At 53.4% G+C, this 21,855-nt stretch overlaps 2 protein-coding genes across 3 annotated transcripts; both read right to left on the reverse strand.

Moving 5' to 3' along the window:
- Positions 1-616: 616 nt before the first annotated feature.
- On the reverse strand, positions 617-11,149 carry Otop3 (otopetrin 3). The gene is made up of 7 exons (XM_015504220.2): positions 10,879-11,149; positions 6,500-6,916; positions 6,276-6,412; positions 5,657-5,715; positions 5,273-5,391; positions 2,548-3,362; positions 617-1,462 (listed from the first exon to the last, which is right to left on the reverse strand). The coding sequence occupies exons 1-7, from the start codon at positions 10,895-10,897 to the stop codon at positions 1,292-1,294; spliced, it is 1,737 nt and encodes a 578-aa protein (XP_015359706.1). The 5' UTR covers positions 10,898-11,149; the 3' UTR covers positions 617-1,291.
- A 1,901-nt stretch (positions 11,150-13,050) lies between these two features.
- Positions 13,051-21,693, reverse strand: Otop2 (otopetrin 2). 2 transcript variants are annotated; one of them, XM_015504299.2, is made up of 8 exons: positions 21,656-21,693; positions 21,174-21,350; positions 20,552-20,897; positions 19,821-19,957; positions 18,817-18,875; positions 18,294-18,433; positions 15,921-16,798; positions 13,051-13,478 (listed from the first exon to the last, which is right to left on the reverse strand). In XM_015504299.2, the coding sequence occupies exons 3-8, from the start codon at positions 20,862-20,864 to the stop codon at positions 13,308-13,310; spliced, it is 1,698 nt and encodes a 565-aa protein (XP_015359785.1). In that variant the 5' UTR covers positions 20,865-20,897; positions 21,174-21,350; positions 21,656-21,693; the 3' UTR covers positions 13,051-13,307. The 2 variants fall into 2 exon arrangements, with proteins under 2 accessions (XP_015359785.1, XP_015359784.1); XM_015504298.2 differs by lacking the exon at positions 21,656-21,693 and having other exon boundaries at positions 20,552-20,875; positions 21,174-21,256.
- Between the last annotated feature and the right edge of the window lie 162 nt (positions 21,694-21,855).

Below are 21,855 nucleotides of genomic sequence, written 5' to 3' on the forward strand. Positions count from 1 at the left end.
CTTGGAATGGGGGTAGGCGCCAGACTGTGGCCCTTATCTTCAGGGCAGCTGGGGACTCTGTACCCCAGAGTCCGTCCCCTGAGGGTTCTTAACAATGACTAGGAACTGGCATTTGGCATTTTGAGTGGGAAAGTAGGATTGGGCCCTGTCAAGCAGGTTTAGGCCCTTGACTGTGGCTACCCAGAGAAAAGCCCACACAGGAGAGGCTGAGGGCCTGATTCTCAGCCCCCTGGGTGGCCCCAGGAAGTGTTGGGGGGCCCTGGGGCATTGTTTGCTGGTGCCTCACTTCCGGGGAGTGGGAACCCAGGGGAGGGTTGAGCCTCTGGGCCTCTCCCTGGGCACAGCCGGCTGTTTGCACTGGGCTCAGGGAGATGGATGGGCTGTCAGGCCTGCCTTCTCACTCACCTTCCTGTTCCACCTGATGGCTCAGGGGGCCAGGCAGGCCTAGGGACCAGCTGCCAGAGGCTGCAGTGACCACCTGTGGTGAGCCAGCAGCAGAGGGTCCCCTGGAGGCACTGTCCTAATGGTGGAGGGTGGAGGGTGGGTACATGAGCCCTGGGTTGGATCAGAGAAGGGAAGGAGTGGACGGGCCCAGGAATGGGTCTGTCCGGGCCCACAGCACTGCCCAGGAGGACCATCCTTCCAACCATGCCTGGAGTAGCAGTTCTGTCCCCAAGAACAAATGCCACGAAGCTCAGAAGTGATCGATCAAACAAACAGGGTTTATGGCAGCAGCAGAGAGCTGTTGAACCCCACCTGGCAGTTAATTAACGAGCTCATTAGGAGACGGGGGGTGGGGGGGTGGGGGGGGTGGGGGGTGGGGAGGGGCAGGGCTGCCTGCCAGCTATGAGCTTGCAGGAGGTCCTGGCCATACTCAGGCCGTGCACCCCTCCCAGGGGAGGAAGCAGACCCCTGGAGGCCTGGCTGGGGAGGGGCGGCCGTCTCCAAAGCCCCTAGACTGTGTTAGTTAGGACTGGCCCTTCTCAAGTGTAGCACGGGCCCTCACCAGCCTCCTGGGGTGTACCCTTGGCTGCAGGGACTGGTGAGGCAGGGGTGGCCGTGTGTGCAGGCCTGGACGTGGGCATCTGAAGATCAGTGTCCAGACTCTGCCCTTGGTCTTGAGCTATAGGCAGTCTTCTCCGGTCGGCAAGTCTTGGGGAGGAGAGGGCTTTGGGAGCCCCAGGCTGGTCTCTGCGCCTTGGAATGAAGCATCTTCCCAGAGACTCCAGGTTGGCATCTCCCCTGCCTTGGCACTTCAGGGTTTTGCTGAGGGTGGTTTCCTGGGGCAGCCTCAGGCCCCCAAGTAAACCTCCACCAACCCTCCCACAGAGTGCATGCGGTAGAAGACCCCCAGAGGCAGGCCAAAGTTGACGATGGTGAACCACGTCCGGTAACCGTAGAAATCCTTTTCCAGCCCATTCTCAAATTCCGGGTGTATGCCAAATGCAGGCATCATCCATAGCTGGCGGGAGGGAGAGGGGGTTGTTGAGTGGGGGAGGGTTCTGCCACACCCCAAGTGCTCAGCTCGGGGGAAGCAGGCCCCAGTACCCTTGGTTCCTTTGGCCCTGCCCCACTCCATCAGCCTTGGGCTTTGGGAGCAACCTCCTCTGCCCCCATGTCCTCCTGTTCCCATTCCACAGAAGCCTGAGCACCTCCTCATTGGCTTGTCTGGGGCCAACCTGAACTCCAGATGCATCCTGAGCCCTGGGGCAACCTCCACACATGACATGGCAGGAATTCCCAGCAAGCAGCCTGGGGACTCCCCTGTACCCTGAGCTCAGGCTTCACTCTTCTGCAGCTACAGCCAGCCCCCTCCCCTCCCACCCTCCTGATCAAATTCTACCCATTCCTCAAGCCCCAGATCAAACCTCCCTGAAGCCTGCCTTGGCCACTCGGGCCCATGCTTTTTTTACTGAGCTCCTAACATACTTAAGAGCCAATATATTACTTGTTCTCTCTATGGACCAGGGGGTCTCATATCTGGGGTGTTTTCAGGGCATCAGGGGTTGGGGACCAAACAACCCTGCCACTTATAGGACCTTTGGCAGGCCAAACAACTTACACCCTGGTGTCTTCATCTGTCCAATGGGGACAGTAACAGTGTCTTTTGTGTAGGGTTAAATGTGAAGATGTTGCATGGAGAGGTGGCCCTGGAACTTAGCAACCACTAGAAGCTAAGCAATTGTCACCACTGACTTTAATTAGAGATTTAAATTTTTTTTTTTTTTTTAGTAGAAAATCAGACACTTGCACTTGCTGAGCTCTTCTTTTGACCAAATATAGTGAATGATGAGCTCAGCAGTAATTTTCTAATCGGTCCCCTGGTTCTTTCCAACTGGACAGTAAGTTTCTGGAGGGCAGAATTCGCTGTCTGCTCGGCACATTTATTCGTGCTGGGCAGCTGGCAAGAGCTGGGGTTGACACTCCCTCTTCTCAAGCATCATTGTTGTGGTTAGAAAGAAGCATGTGACCTTGATGCATCACTTCTTGAGTCCTGAATCTACCTGCCAGTACCACACCCGCCCAAGTCCCAGTCCAGCCACTCACTGTGATATTGCAGAGGATGAGGAAGAGTGAGATCTCCTTGAGAATCCTACGCTTCCAGTTGAGGTGGTTGTAGGAGCGGATATAGGCCAGGGAGGCCCTGCGCAGGTCCTGGCCCAACTCGAGCAGGGAGCCCCTGCGGGGAGGCTGGGCCTCGCACTTCCCTGCGGGGTCCTCCGGAGGCACCTCCCAGAGCGGCCGGCGGTGCAGGCCCTCGATGATGAAGAGGTTCTGGGCGATGTGCTGCAGGATGAGCAGCAGCGAGTAGGCCAGAATGAGCCGGTTGACCAGCTCTTGCGGGTGAGTGGCCACAATGGCCACGATGGAGAAGTAGGCAATGCCCACTTGGCCCAGCGCGGCGCCCATCAGCAGCACCACGTCCAGGCTGCGGGTGGGGTTCTTAAGCGTGTCCAGCTCCCGCTCCTCCAGCCCGTGGATGGCCGTGCCCGCCAGACACGCCAGGCTCATCGCGGGCAGCACAGCCACGTAGAAGGCGTAGTACAGGGTGAAGTACTGGCGAGCGATGGCAGGGCCGCTGGCCTCGATCTGGAAGAGCACGAAGACGCACACGCCGGCCACCAGCGCCAGCAGGCCCAGCAGCGGCCCGAAGATGGCCCCGTGCAGGTGGAAGGGTGGGGTGCCGTGGCGCGGGCCCGCGTGGGCTGCCAGGCGGCGGCCCACGTTCCTCCACATGACGAAGAGCACGGCACAGCAGATGAGGCAGTACTCGGTGCTGAAGGGGTAGAGCATCAGGTAGCCCTTCCGGAAGACCTCGCACAAGGTGGCATTGAGGCACAGGCAGGTGTTGGTCTCGTTGCCTGGGAGGGGGAGGGGCGGAGGGGCAGACTTCAGGAGGGGCCGGCTCCCAGGACGCAAATCACTCCTGTCCCCCTTTTGGAACATGCCAGAGGTAGAAAGTTCCCAGCCAGCTGCTCATTTTACAGCTGTGAAGACTGAGACCCGGACACAGAAACTGGAAATCCCAGAAAAGTCTTTCTTTCCCAAAGGGAGTCAGCCAGGAGCCAAGCTTACGTAAAGCATTTTAAACAGGATTCCTGGTGCCAAATGTCACCCCACAAATTGCTTGCCGGGCAAGGCAAACCTGTAATTTACATCGGAGGACCTGGCTGCCCCACCTGAGCCCAGATCTCAGCCTCAGCAACACACGCTTGGATGACAAGGACATCAGTGTCCTGGGTCAAGTGCCCTTCAAGACACACAGCATCACGGCCAGGGAAACGCTGGTGCTAAAAATAACCAATGTGAATGGAATTCAGACTTTGGTCTATGCTTCCAATTTTTAGGAGAAGCAGGGGAGAGGGGAACAAATTAAACGCCATCCCTAGGAAGCAACTGAAAAATATCAGTGTTGTTAGGAAAAAGCAGACAGAAAGTGTCAACCCGACCCCTTGCATATTTGAACCAATGTCTGCGAAAGACATTCCCTGAATTGGTTGGAGAAAGTGGAATATCGATCAATAAAGAGGATCAGGAGGATGAAAAGGAATTTTGTTGGCAATTACACTAGCATGTGGTAATAAAGGGAAATACATTTATTTTTAGAGAGGTGCATACTGAAATGTTTTGAGATGAAATGACACGATTTCTGTAATTTACTTTCTGTACTTTTGCATAAAATAAAATAAATGTGGCAAAATATTGATAATTGTTATATCTCCATGATGGCTGTTCTTCAACTCATCTGTGTATCTGAGATTTTTTTAAAAATATTTTTTAGTAGGGCTGGGATTGTGGCTCAGTGGTAGAGCACTCGTCTAGCACGGGTGGGACCTGGGTTCGATTCTCAGCACCTCATAAAAATAAAGGCATTGGGTTGTGTCCATCTACACCTAGAAAATAAATATTTTAAAAACATTTTTTAGTGTTGGTGGACCTTTATTTTATTCATTTTTTTTATATGTGATGCTGAGAATTGAACCCAGTGCCTCACACATGTGAGGCAAGTGCTCTACCGCTGAGCCACAACCCCAGCCCCAAGAGATTTTTTTTAATAATAAAAAATCCATGATGTGCTTGCCTCAAATTCTCTTTGCACAGATTTTCTGAAAAATGTAAACAGACTGTGGGACATGCCCACAGCATCCAGGCGTGCCATGATTTATGCAGTGGGTGTGTAAATGACTGTGCGCGGGCAGGGCTGGGCTGCGGGCAGGGTGGGGAGTAGACTCACAGGTGTGGCTGAATCCCACGGATTGCAAGGTTCTCGTGGGGTTTATGGGATACGGCTTCTAAGGTGAACTGTACAGAGAACTGGGCAAATGGGACAACCCAGGGAGTTTTTTTTTTTTTCTGCCCACAAATATTCCATCCCTCATGATATACCTAGGTACCTAAAATTATATTAAGAAAACATTTCTTTCAGGCCCCCCCCCCCCAATTTTTTGTAAGTGAAATGCAAATACCACGGGTGGGGTGCATACCTGAAGGACTTCTCAGTGACTAGCCCAGCCAAGGATTAGTGGCTAGTTTACACAGGGCTACGTGGCTAGTGGGAATGGGCTACAGGGCACCAGGTCTTGACGGGCACCAAGGTACCCAGGATACACTGCAGTTTTCTCTCTAATCATTATCTGGTCTCTAGAGTTGGCTCCAGCTCTACAACTCCCGAGCCTCCCTGGCTTGGGGGAGCATAGTGTGTGTGTGTGTGTGTGTGTGTGTGTGTGTGCGCGCGCGCGCGCGTGCACGCACAAGGCTCTGGTCTCTGTACCTGAGAATTTCTCCATGAGGGCGCTGAGCTCGGCCTCAATCTCGCGGTGCATGGAGTCATTGGTCACAGCCAGAATCCACAGCAGCAGATTTGTGGCCAGTGTCAGCATCAGGCCACACCTGGAGGGAGGTCACACTCTGCTCACAGCGGTCTCCCCGGGTGCCCAGTCCTCACCATAGACTGCGTGAGGGTGACCATTTGGTCTCAAAGCCTGATCCCATGTGACATTAGGACTTCAGGAGCACCCAGCATAGGGACCACTGGGATGAATCCCAGACTAACCCACAGTTTCAGGTCCTTGTTGTGCAGGGAGGCTGTCGTGTGTGGGGGTCGGTCGGGGGACACAGAAAACACTGCAAGGCTTTTCGCGGAGAGAAATCTTACCTAGTGAGGTTGGTCTGCACCTGAACGCAGTCCTTACAGTGTTTCCAGAGCACCCAGGTCTGAAAGAGACAGGACCTTGAACCCAGGGGCTGGTGGGGTAGTGGCACCATGGTGTGGATGCCCAGCTGCTTGTGTGTATTTGCCATGGAAGACACAGTGAGGAAGTGTGGGCTAGAGTCCTGGCTCTGCCATTTCTTTGCTGTGTGGTATTGGGCCAGTGGCAAAACATCTCTGAGTATTAATTGCTCCAGCTCTAAAAAGGGCCAAAATGCCCACTGCTATGGAGAAATGCCTACTTGGTGGGGGGAATAAAGGAGGTGATGTAAATGCAGCTCCCCACACAAGGCCTGGCGCACAGGAGAAACTCTAGAGAGAGTTGGATGCCATTAGGAAGGAGGTTTGTGTATCTGAGGAGTGTCCACGAAGGCACATGCTGTGTGTTGATGTGGGTGTGTGGATGTGGACAAGGGAGTGGGTATCCTTGCAGGACTGTGGTGTGTGTGTCTACACCCTGGGTCTACACCATAGGTATTGCCTATGTGGCTGTTTCTGGTATAGTAGGTGTGTATGTGTGCATATGGCCTGGGTGGGTAGGGTATGTCCCCAGGAGGTCTGTCACCTGGACGCCCATGAACATGATCTCGATGACGGGGAAGATGAGCTCCAGCTCTGACTTGCAGTGGATGTGGCTCATGTCGTAGCCCATGCGGAAGACGTTGAGGCAGATAGTGCAGCTGCCAAAGAGCACCAGGGAGCCTGGCCAGGCCAGGTGGGCATTGGCATCTTCCCCAGGACCGATCTCCCTCCGGGGACATTTCCATCCACCCAGCACCCAGCACTCACCCCGAACCCAAATGGGTCCCGCGTGAGGGTCCCGGTGGAGCACTGCGTGGGGCCGCCGCGTGGTGCCGGCGGTGTAGTAGAGGAGCCAGAGGAGGGACAGGGCCTTCAGCACGGCCAGCAGGATCCACACGTCGCCCAGAGTGACCGCCACGTTGTTGAAGATCATGCTGCAGATGAAGGCCCCACCCAGGAACACCACGTTGAGGGCCAGCAGTCCTGAGAAGAGCTGCCCGGCCTTCTGGGCCTGCCGGTCCCGCCGCAACAGCAGGGAGAAATGTCGCACCAGCCAGGACTTCTGCTGGCGCGCACTGGGGGCCCCTGTCTCCTCGGCCCCCACGTTCCCTTGGTCCTCCTTGGCTGGGCCCGCTTCATTCTCCTGCACTTCTGCAGAGGGCATGGGTGGAGCATCAACAGGAGCTAGAGAGGGACAAAGGGTCCTGGGTTGGTTGTCAGGTTGACATGTGTTCCATTTCCATCCTTGTCCCTAACTGCTGTGTGACTTAAGGCAAGTTATTCAATCTCTGTGACTGGAACACTGAAAATAACGGCAGCTGCTCATCTATGTTATGGGAACCGAGGAGGTTCAACCAGACCAGGGAGAGGGAAACGCTCTGTGTTGGACATAAATGTAGGGGATTATGTCTACTGGCAGGAGGACTACCTCCCTCACCCCTGGCTGGGCCTCCCCACTTCCTGATTCAGTATCAAGGAAACCAGGGACATCTGTATAGTGCCTGGCCTGGGTACTTCCCAGGGCTACTTTTCACGAACAAAAGGCAGCTTGCACCCCGCTAACTTCTGGGAGGAATTTCATTCCTGAAATCAGGGAGCACAAGCAAGTGTCTTCTCTGCTTAGTTGGGCTATGATTGCCTGGTGTTGTGTTGAGAAGAATCCTGAGGTTGATTCTGGGCTTGGTAGGAAAGAATGCTCTGATATGAAATAATTTTCCGTTGTGGGCACATGGGACATATTTAAATGACTTTTGTAAGGTCTAGAAGATGCCTACTGGGTTCACAATAGGAGTTTCTTCTGGAGACGAGATCAGGGAACTGGGATGGAAGTGGTAGGCTTTTCTCTACCTTTAATGTTCTAGTTTTTTAAAATGACACATTACGGATGTAATTATAATTATTTTTAAAGCATTTTAAGTTGGCGGTGGGCAGTTCTAGGATTGATTTGTAATGTCTGTCAAGTACATAGGACAGGCCAGGATCAGCATGGATGCCATGCTCTTGACTTTGCCAGAACTGACTTCCATCTGTTTCTCCTCATCACTCCTAGCTGTCCCATGAATATCCAGCCTGACTTGGGACACTATCCTTGGCCTTCCTCCCTCCCTGAATATCTCTGGCCGCTTATTCACCTTCCCTGAGCTTTCACTCAGGACAGCTAATTTGTCACCACCAACTTGGGCCAGATCTCAGGACACCCAATTCCTGCAGCTCTGAGCCCAGCCTACCTGCCCCTTTGGGCATTCTTCCCAGTGGGACTGAGCCATGGTCGAGAGCAGGGATGATCTTGCTGCTTCTGCATGCTTTCCTGGTGGCTGGGCTTCTGCAGGTGCTCTGGGTTCAGGGCTCTGAGTGCACACGGCCCCATTCTCCTGCTTCCTAACATTCACTATCTCATGGTGGTGTCTCCATCCCTGCATTTCCTGATGGAGAAATGGGCACCCTCCTTGCCTCTCCCCTTTTCCTCACCTCTCCACAGGTGCCGAGCCTGTCCATTCCAGCTCCCACACTCCTTGGTTTTTCTCAGCCCCAACAACTACTACTCTATTTAGAGGCCCCTCCACTCTCTCCTGGACCTGGCCTTCCTGCCCATGGTGCCTGTCCATACTGACAGCCCTGCAGAGGCAACCAGTTGCCCTTAGTGTAAAGTCCAAAGCAGCAGCCATGGCCTGAATGGCCTTTCAGAGCCAAATGAGACAGCAGGTGTTTATATGGGCCTGGTGCACAATGCACTCAAGGCAGAGCAGCCACTGTTGTTTCCTGGTCTAGCCTCAACTTACCTCTCAAGCATGGTCCTCCGGCCCCACTCCCCTGCTCACAATCTGAATCATCCTGCTGCAATTCCCAGAATGCTCTCTGCTCTTGCTCACCTCTCTGTCTCTGCCCACACCTGGCCCTTTGCCTCCAGTGCCCATCCCTCTTGCCCCTTGGTGACGACAACTTGTCTTTCAGGACTCAGCAAAGACTTAGCTCTGCTATGTGACTTTCCCCGACCCATGCTCAGGCTGGGTGAGGACCGCCCTTAGCACTCCCACCCACCCCTGTGGATTGCTGGCACATCACCCAGCATGCTCTATCTGAATTAGCCCTACTTTTGTCTGTCTTTCCCTTGAGACCCTGAGCTTCAAGAGCTTCAGTCTTTTTCTCTGCACAAATTCGGGAGATCTTCACCACACTGGGCTCTTCAATGTAGCCTCTCTGGGTCCCCATTCTCCTACGTACACCCCCAGCAATATCATACCTTCTGCTCTTCTCTTTTGAAGCAAATGGAACACTAAAATTTTGGCCTCTTTTTGAGATTTTACAAATGATTTTCTCCCTTTCCCCAGTCCATTCTGTCATCGTTGGCTAAATTCACCTACCTGTTCAGGTCCGTGGTCACACTGAGTACCTGCCCTCCACATGTGTCCAGGCCCAGGTGAAGGCTCCACATTTCTTTTGTGGTGTCTTGGCTTCTGCCAGCCCTCCTGGAATGGCTGTGTCTCCTGCCTCCCTGCCAGCTCCCACCAGTGGCCCTCCTCCATCCTCTTCACCCCTGGAAGCCTTCCCTCTTGCCCCAGCGGCTGGTGGCTGTTTGCTAGGTGGCCACTCCTCTCTGTCAAGAGTTTGTGTGCGCTGTCAGGCATGCTATGAGTACCCTCAAGGTCAGAGCTCCTCCAGGGTAGAGGCCAGTCTTACTTAACTCAGATCCCCCCAAACCTAGCACAGGCACGAGGTTCAGTGACAATGGAGTTTACAGGAAGCTTGCAGCACCAGAGCTGTGGACAGAGATCCTCCCCCATTTAACCCATTCCATCCCAATGTTGCCCTAGCGGCTTCCAGATGATCGTTATCTTTTCCTCCCAGGCTCCCCCACCCAGACTGAGTAAGGCAGGGGCTCCCTGGGACACCTCCCTGCTCCTTTTCTGCCAACCCTGGCAGCTCCACTTCACCCTTCCCAGAACCTGCCAACCCCTCTGTGATCTGGTTATTCTAATGTTGAAGAGCTCAGATTCTGGCATTTTCTACCTTTGTGATCTTGGATGAGCTATTTAGACTCTCTGTGCCTCAGTGTCCTCCTCTGTAAAAGGAATATACAACTATGGAGTAGTAGCACTTGGTGCACAGGAGATGAGCAGTGATTTCTTGGATGAATAAATGAAGGAATTAATGCATAAAACCCCTGTCACAGGGATTTTGTTAGAATTAAATGATTTAATACACACAAGTAGACGTAGAACAGAGGATGGCTCAGAAAGCCCTCTGTGTTAGCTATTTGTGCTTTTTCTTACAGTTATTTTGGGGTCCTGGGGAAGAGAATTTCAGGAATGGTTTTTGCTGGGATTGCAAGACTAGAGGGGACACTGATTCCTGGTCCTCCCCCTCCAGGGCTTTCACCCTGGGAGTACCTCGTCCCCTAGGGTTCAACAATCCAGCAACTGCTGAAGGGAACTATCTAAGGGATGAGTTAGGTTCACCTGCTGGGCAGGGTGCGGTGGTGGGCAGGTAGGGGTCGCGCAGGGACCCATGGGATCAGTGCGCTTGGAACTGACAAGGACTCTGCCGCCCCCTGGCTCGCTCTTGGCGCAACGCCAGTCCAAGGGAGGGCCAGGACATCAAACTGGTTTATGAATGGAGGTAAGAGGCGGGCGATGAAAGCCGCAGAACTGCCTGGGCGCGCTGCGGGACCAAGAGCATAGGACCAGCTCCAGAGGAGGTTGCTGAGAGTGGGCATGGATGCTTTGGGATTTCTTTCCCGGCCATTCCAGGGACTGCAGGCCAGGGGCAGCTGCTACCGACGTGCTCCAGACCCCAGGCAGCTCTGATCCCATACCCCTTTAACCGCCTATCCAGGTTTCTTGCTTCTTCATGGCCTCGGCGCCCCCTTTGAGCTGTGCGGAGGGCACCCTGCTGATCCCTGTGCACCCCAGTGGGCGGAAAGGGGGTGGGCGCAGAACCTGAGTTGAGGTCGGAGGCAGAGAGGGGCTAACCTCCGGTGGAAAGGAATCACCGCTCCCGGGTCGCCCTGTCCTCTCGCAGCAATCCCTGCAGCCCCTGAACCCCGCTTTGGAAACAGAGGGTGCGTAAGTGTCGGGGCTGGTCCCGCGGGAATGTTCTACTAGCGGTCGGAGGGCGCTGCGGTGTAGCTACGGCCCAGGGAGCCTTACCTGAGGACTGGGCAGGCATCGCCGCGGGCCAACCACCAACTGGGGCACAGCGCCGACCTTCCGACCTTCCGTCCAGGTGAGGTCCAGCGCTCCCGACCGATGCCCTCCCCCCGCGGGAATGCGCAGCCGCCGCTCAGGCTCCACAGCCCATCGATTTTTCTGTTGACTTTGGGAATCTCATTAATCCCTCGTTAATTACCTTTCCGGGGGCTCAAGCCCAGACCAAGGAGCCAATAGCGAGGCGGCTGGACCGGAGGGAGGGCCGGGAGGAGGTACACGCGCGGGAAGGCAGGGTCACCAGCCGGCGAACCGGCCTTGCGATCGCAGCCTGCCCTCCGGATGGGTGGAGTGGGGAACAACGTCCTTAGATCCGCAGTAAAGGGTTCAGGCCACGTTTTCCTCTGGTGGCCAAGTTGAGACTGGGACCATTCCGTCCCAGGTCTGGGGTCACGTTTTTTCCTGGACCCTACTTAGTTAGCATCAGGCTGTTGTGTGATGGCCCACTTTGAAGGACCCTCCCTCTTCCTTAAAGCAAAAGCGAACTTTGGGTGAAGACACCCAGACAAAGCCTCATTCTGACTGGGCAGGAGGCCCGATAGGAGGCTGGGGAGAAGGCAGCCTTTTGGGCCCTCTTCATTTCCCGCTGTGGCCTCTGAGACCCACTGGGCTAATCCTGCAGGGTCCAGGCAGCTTTCCTCTGATATCCCCTGTGCTCCAGAAGCCACTGTTCCCACAAATGCCATGTTCTCCTTTCCCAGCCCCCAGCTCAGCCATGGCCCCCAGTCTCTCTGGCTGGGAGGTCAGGCTTTCAGTCTCTAACTCCTCTGGTCTTCCTTCCTTCCTTCCTTCCTTCCTTCCTTCCTTCCTTCCTTCCTTCCTTCCTTCCTTCCTTCCTTCCTTCCTCTCTTCCTTCCTTCCTTCCTTCCTTCCTTCCTTCCTTCCTTCCTTCCTCTCTCACTCTCTCTTTTTCTTTCTACTGGCGATGGAACCCAAGGGTGCTCTACCACTGAGCTACATCCCTAGCCCTTTTTATGTTTTTTAATCTTGAGATAGGGCCTTGCTAAATTGTCCAGGCTGGCCTTGAACTTGAGATCCTTCTGCCTCAGCCTCCCCAGTCGTGGATATTGCAGGTGTGTAGCACCATCCCTGGCTAACCCCTTTAGCCTTTGGCAAAGTAGACATCCTAGCTCTCTGGAAGCCCTTTAGAGACTCCCATGGAGAGAGTGGGTTTAAGGAGATCCAAGGGTGGGGACCTGACTTTCCCAAAGTCCTCCTAAACTAGAACCAAACTGTTTATATCTATGTTATAAACTTGAGTTCCTGAGATTCCTAAAACATTTTGAGGGGAAGAAATGTCCTGCTGTTTATGGTTAATGGCTATAGGTGGTTCAGTGGACAGGAAGGATAACTTCTAGTGGAGACCAGTAGCATAGTAGAGTATCTATGATTCATAACAAATCATTGAGTATTTCCAAATAGGGGAAAAAAGGGATTTTGAATGCTCCCAACACAAAGAAATGATAAAGTGTGATAGGATGGAGGTACCAAGTTCCCTGATCTGATCATGACACATTATATACATGTACTGAAACACCACACTGTGTACCACAAACACATACAATCCTATGTCTCAGTAAAAATATATTAATAAAAAGATCTGCTTGAAAAAAGTTTGAAAATTATTCTTCTTAGTAGAAAGGCTTTGGCTCTCCAGTTATGCAACCTTGGGCAAGTCCCTTTACCTCTCTGGGCCTCACTTTCCTTCTTTGTAAAATGTGGACATTGGACTGAGTAGTGCCTCACCTTTCTGGTGGCTGGAGGCACATAAAAACATTATTGCATGTGTATGTCACCTGAAGATAAAGAAAAGAGGAAGGAGGCAGCTTGAGAACGCCATCCAAACCCATCCCCCACCACCACCCCGTTATCCACTGCTTAGATGGCCTGTAACTCAGACTCAATTCACCCGGTGAAAAGTTGGAGGCCTGAAAATCTCAGGTTTTCCTGCTCTGCGTGCCAAGTTTCTCTCCTATGACAACTTCAGATGGGGCAGCTGAGACAAGAAGTAGGGGACCGGATAAATGGCAGGTTTATTGGTTCCCAGCTCCAGACAATGGACTGGCTAGGCCACAGGCTGGGATTAGGGATGGAGCCAGAGCTGGCACTTCCAGATCCTGCCTGATCCTAGGACTTTAGGGAAAGGCCCCTCCTCCACCACTGCCCGAGGCCCCAGGATCATGCCAGGGGTGAATGGGCATGTTCTGATTGTGATTTAAAAACTCATCCTGAAAAAATAAATTTTTTGTGTGTGAAAATTCCACTCTGGAGCCAGAGGGGTCTGGTGACTATGACTCCCACCCTAGAGTTGATTCCAGAGGAGCTCTGGACACATGAGCTGATCCCCATCCCCCAAGTCTCTGTCCCAGGCTTCAGGACAGCACGTAGACCTCCAGCAGGCTGGAGACAGCATGCATGCGGTAGAAGATCCCAAAAGGCAGGCAGATGTTGACGATGGCCGCCCAGAGAGAGTAGCCATAGAAGTCCACCTCCACGGTATTGCTGAAGTGAGGGCGGGCCCCGAAGGCTGGCATGATCCACAGCTGTGGGGAGAGGGGCACATCAAGGACTGGCCTGGAATACACCTGCTGGTCATTTCTGTGGGCTCTGCGGTGTGTGAGAGGATGGGGACCCCAGCCTTCTAGTTTGGTAGACATAGAGGGCTGGATGTCACCCAATGGCAACCTCCAGTGTCTTAGACAGGGCCTGTCACTCTCTAGAAGTGTTTCAAGAAGTGTGCCAACTAAACTTGCCCAACCTAGGCTAGGCCTCCACTAGGCGGCCACCTCTCCCACCCTCTTAGCCAGGCTCACCTATGGCACGGAAATTTCAATAGGTGACCGAAGAAATTGGCTCAAACATCTGAATCAGCAACTAGAGAGATGTGTGCATGGGGTGCTGGTGACAGAATCAGTCAGACCCAGGACAAAGGGTTCAGACCTCACCCAGAAGGCTACGGCACCCTAGCCCTCCATGAGCTCTGACCCCTTGTCCCTTTCCCAGGTCTGGGAGGAGGTGGAAGCCAGAGCCCTTCCTCACCTCTGGCTAGGCGCTCCGACAGTTTGAGTGTGGGGTATGAGGCAGAAGACAAAGACTGGCCCCACCCCTGCACCAATTAACTACCCTTTGGGGCACTTGGCAGCCCTCTCTGAGCCTGTTTCTGTCCTATAAAATGAAAGAGGTGAGATGATACTGTCAGAGGTGATTCAGGCTCAGGTACTGGGAGGAAGGGCCTCCCAACCTGTAACCTGGAGGGTGGGCGTGGGGCCACGGCAGGGGGTGGGCACCAAAGCCAGCTCGAGGCATTGTGAGATTTTTGAGCCTTATTTCTTCTACTGGTGGGGTCATAGATTGCTGATGCACTTTTTAAAAGTGAAATTGACAAGGCTGGGGTTGTGGCTCAGTGGTGGAGCGCTTGCCTTGCACGTGTGAGGCACTGGGTTCAATTCTCAGCACCACATAAACGTAAATGAATAAAATAAATGTCCATCAACAACTAAAAGAAAGATTATTAAAAAAATGTGAAATTGACTATCAGAAGTCTCTTGCATGGGGTCATACCATATCTATGGGGACAATGACTGCACAGGAAGTTGCTGGTAGGATAGGCGGTCTTCATAGTGGGACTGCACTTACACATCTCTATAGGGTTGTTGGTATATTTCAAATAGGCAGAATTTCATGGGGCAGAATTTACTCTGTGGATATTATTCTATATTGGGATATATATATATATATATANATATATATATATATATATATATATATATATATATATATATATATTTGTTCTGGAATCCAACCCATGACTTTGCACATGCTAGGCAAATGCTTTCACTAGTCTATACTCCCAGCCCCCTAGAAATACCCATATTAAGGATGTTTTTATATTAGGGATATTTTTCTATTGGAGGGTATAGCCAAAAGGATTGTTTTTATATTGAGTCAAATTTTTTTAGAGGTGTTTTTTCCTACTTGGGATGCACAGTTGTCCCTTGTCATACACAGGGAATTGGTTCCAGGAACTTCCCCACTGCCTGCCATGGATACCAAAATCCAAGGATGTTCAAGTCTCTTATATGAAATGGCATAATATTTGTATATTTCTTCTTGTATACCGTAGATTATGGTACTCATGTAATGTAATGTAAATGCCACATAAATAGTTGTTACACCATATTGTTTAGGGAATAATAACAAGGAAAAAATAATTTACCAGTTTAGTGGATTTTTTTCCTTAAAGTTTCCATCTGAGGGATGTGAATACTAGGACATCGAACCTGCAGGTCCAGAGGGCTGCTGAACCCACCTGGATACATTTTTTATACTGGAGATTTCTGTATGGAGGTCACTTCTACCCTGGAACATTTCTGTACTGGGTTGCAGGAAAAGTTTTGGGGGTGCACTTCATCGTGAGGGCTTCTGCCCTGGGGTGTTTCCACCCGGGCAGTTGATTTGTACTTGGTAAAGTGTGTTGCTCTTAGTAGCTGACTTTGTTTGATTACTGGGGAGGGGACAGCTGTTGCACACACCCCGTGTGCTTCCTACAGCGCCTCACACTGTACTTTGTCAACAGACAACAACTCACACCTATGCTGGTCTCCGCTGCTTCTTGATGCTGCTCCAGTTATTCTGAGAAGCAGACAGGTCACAAGTTCCCAGGAGCAGTCACACCTCCCACCTGCGGGTGAGGGCCCCACCTCCCACATCAGCTCCCAGCCCTCTCACCTCTGCCCAGCCCCATGTCAGCATTCCCTGGACCCCTCCAGCTACTTCTGCTAAGATTTCATTCTATGCACCCGAGATGCTGTTTGCCCAAGGGCTGCAGTGACCCTCTCTGAACCTACTCCTTTCCTAGAGAGCTCTAAGACTCTCCAGTGGGATGCAGGGGAAGGCAGAAGGCTAAGGGAACCCGAAATGGTATCTTCCTTGGCCTCCTCCCCTGGCCTTCTCCCTGCCCCACCCCCTACCCCCCAGCTACTCACAATGACATTGCAGAGCAGGAGAAACAGAGAGATGTCTTTTAGGCACCGGCGTCTCCAGTGGCCCCGAGGGGCCAAGATGATGGCCCCTGCTTCCTGAGGTCCATCTGGGCTGGGGCTGACCAGCCTGGGGGTGGGTGGGCAGGCAGGCAAGGAGTGGAGGGCATCCAGGTTCGCAAAGGTAAGGCCTTGGCAGGGCTCTTTGGGGAGGGTTTCCTGAGGCTCAGCCCCAGGTGGTCCCCGGTGGAGGCTCTCGATGATGAACACATTCTGGAAGGTGTGCTGGGCAATCATGAGCAGAGCATGGGCCAGGTTCAGTGCCCCCAGCAGGTCTCTGGGCGTGCCCACCACCACGGCCACAATGGAGTAGTAGGAAATGGCATACTGACCCAGGGCGGCGCCCATCAGCAGGGCCACGTCCAGCGTGCGTGTGGGGTTCTTATGGTGGTCCATGACCCGGCGGTCAAAACGGTAGATGACGGAGCCGCTCAGGCTGACCAAAGTCATGAGCCCCAGACAGATGATGTTGAAGCTGTAGTAGGTGACCAGGGCCTGCTGTGTGCGGCCGCCCTCTCCACTCACTTGGACCTCGTAGATGATGAAGACAGCCAGCCCCACCACGAAGAGCACCAGGCCCAGCATGGGGCCAGCGAAAAATGTTTCTCGGAATAGGCTGACCTGGGAGGGGATATGTCCGTGGCCATGGGGGGAGGCCAGCAGCCGGCCCACGTTCTTCCACATGACGTAGAGCATGGTGGAGGCGAAGAGACTGTACTCGATGTTGAAGGGGTACAGGTAGAAGTACCCCTGCTGGAAGATCTGGCAGATGGTTGTGTCGCAGGGGCAGGGGTCTCCTCCGACGGCGCTGCCTGCACGCTCAGCTATGGCGAGAGGGACACTGGGCTGGACTGCCCTTCCAACTTTCTGGAGACAACTCACCCCTGGCCTGAGACCATTGTAAGGGCAGGGACTCTCTGCCCATCACCACTGGAGCTCAAAGGACCTGGTGCTTTCATTCATTGCGCAAATATTCATTGATACCTACTGTGTGCCAGAGGCTATGAGACACATTGGTCTCATAGCTCAATTAAAAGCAAATTTGAACCATAGAACCATCCACTTCACCCCTTTCTATCCCTTTGATCCCTCACCACCTATAATGACCCCTGGCTCCCTAAGATAGTCAAGTTCTGGTCCCCTTAGAGAGTGGCCTTCTTGGGATCCCCTAAAGTCCAGGCATCTGAGAGAAAAAAAAAAAAAACCAGCTGCCATGCCCAGGTCCCACTGTGCCCTTCCATCACTTTGGTTTATGCCACACTGAAAGGAATCTTGCCTCCGTGCCAGAGTGTGCTTTGTAGGATACCTCAGGCCTTGTCAAACATCTCTTTTGGATCCCAGAATCCTCCCAGCTGGATTTTGCAGGTAAAGAAGCTGAGAGTCAATGAGGTTAAGTGACTTGTCATATTAGGGAGAGCTGGAACAAACTATCTGACTTCCAACATAGGGGAGGTGCTTCTCCAGCAGGCCTCTCCCACCCCACAGGTCAACACTTTAAGTTGACCACCCCCATGGGCTGGTTTTAACTACTCTCAGGATCCTGTGGATATGCTGGGTGGCCCTTTATCAGTCCTGCGGGCTGGGGCCTCCCTGGGGGCTGGGACCACTCTCTGTTTCTGGACCCCCCAGGGAGTGTGCACAGGCATTAGTCTCTAGTCTGGTCCTAGCTAGTGGGAGGACCTAAAGAAGCCCAGAGAACCAAGACCCAGGGACTGTGGGCCCTGTTCTTACTTAGGTAGCACACTGGTTAAAAGTAAAGATGGCTCTGAGCCCTTGTGCCCCAGTTTCAGATTCTGTGACCTTGGGCATCTATTTAACTTCTCTATGCCTTCGTTTCTGCACCTGGAGGAATATTAGTAGTTCCCAACTCCACGGGAAGTTGTGAGGGTTAAATAGAGTGTTTCAGACACTTAGCACTGTGTAGGATATAGAGAGCTCAGGAAATTGTCACTGTGTCATTGTGACAGGATGGTTATTTCTCACCTCCACCTCCTTCCCAGGCTTTCCCCTCTGATCTTAGGTTCCCAGAACCACTCTTTCCCCCTTCCCCTCTCTCCCCAGTTTGATGATCCTTGCCCTTTCTTCTGGGTGGCGTGGGACCTGGTAATGGGGACAAGGCTGCATCCTCAAGAATGAGATGCCCTCCATACTCCTCCTCCTTGTCGCCTATACCCACAACACCTAGGAGCCAGAGGAGGCCCTGGCTTTCACCTTTGTCTCCAGGCCCTGTGAGGGCTTGGTTGATTGACTACAGATCCACAAAGCACCTAGCCTTGGGTGGGGTAAAGAGGCCTTGGGGTGGGGTAAAGGGGAACTCACGGTCAGGGGTGAGGCGGGCGTGGCTGGTGTTGCTGTTGCTGTGAGCACTGCTGTAGGAGTGAGCCTGGTGCACAGACTCGTCCACCACGGCTGCCATCCAGATGGCCAGGTTGGTGGTAAGAGTGAACATGAGCCCACACCTGTTTGGGGATTGGAGGGGAAGCAAAGAGGCTGGTAAATATGTGGTTCATCTTGGGTCCCTGGCAAAGTGGAGGGTTGGGAAGCTCTCCTGAGAGGTGGTGTTGAGAAATGAAGGTACAGCCAGGTCCCTGTGAACGGGGAAGCTGAGTTTGAAAGCCACGCTTAGCCTGGCTTGGATGCCAACCAAGGGAAGGCCAAGGGTGTCTTAGGCCCCCTGCTCCCCACCCCCCAGGGGAAAGCCCACAGCACAGAGTGGCAGAAACCAGGCTGATGCAGTGGGGGCCCTTGGCTGAGCAGAGGGAGGAGCCACGCCCAGGCTGGAAAGCCCTCATCTCTCACGCCAGGTGAGCACTCCGGGCAGGCATCGAGCTGCGGTTCTCACCGAGTCAGATCCAGGTGGACATGAATGCAGTCTTTAGCAGAGACCCAGAGGAAGTAAGTCTGTATTGAGAGAGGAGGGAGGGTCATTGCTCTGCAGATGGGCTAAATCCAGGCTCCCATGTCCAGTATTGTTTTCTACCCCAGGAGCCTTACACTAACTTATCAGGTTTATTTTAGATTTACAAAAAACTGGAAATATTTTCTTTCTACTCTATGGTAAGTTTTGTATACAGGTAGTAGTTTCTGTTCTTTGAAAGTTTATCTCTGGTTTTGATTTTTTGTTGTTGGTGGTGGTGGGGGTCAGTGATGGAGAGGCAAATAGATTTTCACTACCTAATTATTTATTTCTGGGAGTGAGGCCAGCTAAGCTACAACTACATAAATATGTTAAACTGTGGAAACCTGGGTGGCAGAGGTGGTGCCACAGGGGAGGGCACCATCCATGTGATCATTAGGGTCATGTTGCAGGCACGCTGTCTTCTGGTCCTGTGTAAAACTTCCTGCCTCAACTCAATCATATCTTTCAAAATGGTGTTTGTGTAACAAATTTAAAAATTAATTGAAAAAAGAGAGAAATTGAACTTGTTTGAAACATCCAGTTATAGGATGCCCCACCTCCTGAGCAAATACCCAACATAGCAGCTATGCCCCCCCCCCCAAAAAGCTGGCTACACTGAGATGGATGCCCTCTATGGGCACCCAAGGAGGGCAGGCCAGGTTCTAGCAGATAGGGCTGGTGTCTCTACTCACACCTCTTAGGTGTTAACAATTGGCACTATTTAGGTTAAAATAAAGTTGCAGCACTCCTAAGTAGGAGCTCACATTTAGATATTACCTCATTACACAGTGCATCCACATGCCTGGACTCATGATCTCGGCTACAGTCCTATTCCATTTACTCAATTGCTCAGGGTGGAAGTTAGGGGCAGTTGGAACCCAGGAGTCCTGACACTTGCCAAGCATTGGCTCCTTTCCACCACATCCAGGGACACTCCTGCCACCCACCTGGACAATGACAAACACAGCCTGGATGAGGGGGTGCAGGATCTTGATGGCTGACTGGCACTCAAAGAAACTGGAGTAGTAGCCAGTCTTGAAGACATCCATGACAAGAGTGCAGATTCCAAACAGCACCAGGCCACCTGCAAATCAGGGGCAGTGGGTGGTGGTGGTGGTGGATCAGAGAGCCAAGAGAGAAGGCTTCTAGAGTGGAGGAGAGGCCCAGAGCCTGGGTAGCTAGGCCAGTGGGTGCAGTCAGTGGTTGGATGTTTGGGTGGATGGATGGATGAATGGTCGGGGGAACTGGTGAATGGGCAATGAATGAATGAATGAACAAAGGATGAGTGCATGATTAAGTAGGTGGATGGGTGGATGTCCTATTGTGAGACTGCAGAGATAAAGGGAAGGGACCTGGACCAGCTCATTCAGCTACCACTGCCTTGTTTCCCCTACTCTCCATCAAGGACTGTCTCCTGTCCACCTCTCTCCAAATCCTAAGACAAGGCAAGGAAGTCCCCCTCCATCCCTCTATTCATCCCTCCTTCAGGTCCCCTTTCCCTCCCTCCTCTTCCGTGGTAGCTCACCTCATCCTCAGCCACATCCAGTCTTCCGGAGGGAACTTCTCCCCCCTCTACGTCAAGGAACACTCTGCAGGTACTCCAAGAGCCCTGGCCTAAAGCTCCCCGCTGTGCCCACCGCACCTCTGTCCCCCCTCCCCCCCCCGCCATTCTCCGCACCTCGGAGCCAGATGGGGCCAGCATGCGTGTCCCGGTAGGGCACAGCGTCAGGGCAACGCACAGTGCGGAGGAGGTAGAAGAGGATCCAGAGGACGGTCAGCAGCATCATGGTGGTGAGCAGTGCAAACACGTCGGTGTCGTACACGGCCACCTTGTTGAAGGCACCTCCACTGATGAGCGTGCAGGCGAGCAGCAGCACGTTCACCGCCAGCAGCACCGAGAGCAGGCGGCCGCCCTTCTTCCACACCTCGCGGGGTCCGGCCTGCGGCGCAGGCGGGATCTCCTTGGGGCCCGGGGTCGGTTCCTCCGACATGGTGGGGTCGACTGCAGGAGGTTGGAGGGGTCACTGCGAGGGAGGGGGTCACTGCGAGGGAGGAGTGAAAGGACCCCAGGTCAACCCCGAGAGCTATCCTTTCCTCATCTTATCTCTACATTTGTAGGCCAGTGAGTTCCTAGCAGGTAGGGTGAGGGCTGGAGCGCTGGACAAGGAGGGGGGGAGAGAAAAATCGGAGCCTGCTCCTCACCCGTTCCACCGAAAAGAGAAAAGCAGCGGTAAATGTTTGGATTCCATTCAAGGTCCCCACTTCCAAAATCCCATAGTTGACTGGCCCAGGACACGCACCTGACTGGGCCGGGAGCCGGGACGGCGTTGGGGGTCAGGTGGCAGCCAGCGTCTCCTTTCTCCCACGCCGGGACGGACGGGTGCTTTATACCCGAGGGGACAGGGTGATTTACAGCAGCAGGAGCTCAGCTCCATAAACCTCTCAGACCCACTCACATGATCCATCTTTTCTGCGAACTGAATTTAGGGAAGAGCGCGGGAGCCAGATAAGGTGAGATTTATATTTACCTACGAAGAACTGCCCTACCCTGTCACCCAGGCGCGGCCAGGCTCGGGCGCGGCCTCACATTGAAGCACTCAGAGGACAACCCTCCCACCACGTCCGCTGCGATCTGGTGCGCAGCGATCGCGCCCACCCAGAACCCCCATCATGCCCCAAGTGCCTGTCGTTGACACTTTGACGCTCTCCTAGCCCAGGCGCATCTTATACCTTTGATCTTGGTTTCGGCCCGAGATCGGGGCACCAGCCCCCTTTTCCCCACCTGCCCACACAGTGATCGAAGTTCCTCCTTCCTCTATCGCTGCCCCGCTCCGCTGCTCCGCGGGATGCTAAGTCTGGGGCTTGGGTACCAAGTTCCCACGCGGCGCGTATTCTGCTTCCAGTCCTCTAGCGCCCTCTGCTGGATGATGGCTGGTCGTCCCCTCTCAAAGGATGGCTTCCAGGACTGCCGCGTCCTACTAG

Source organism: Marmota marmota, unplaced genomic scaffold (genome assembly GCF_001458135.2).
Source record: "Marmota marmota marmota unplaced genomic scaffold, marMar, whole genome shotgun sequence".
In the NCBI taxonomy this organism is placed as follows: Eukaryota; Metazoa; Chordata; class Mammalia; order Rodentia; family Sciuridae; genus Marmota; species Marmota marmota.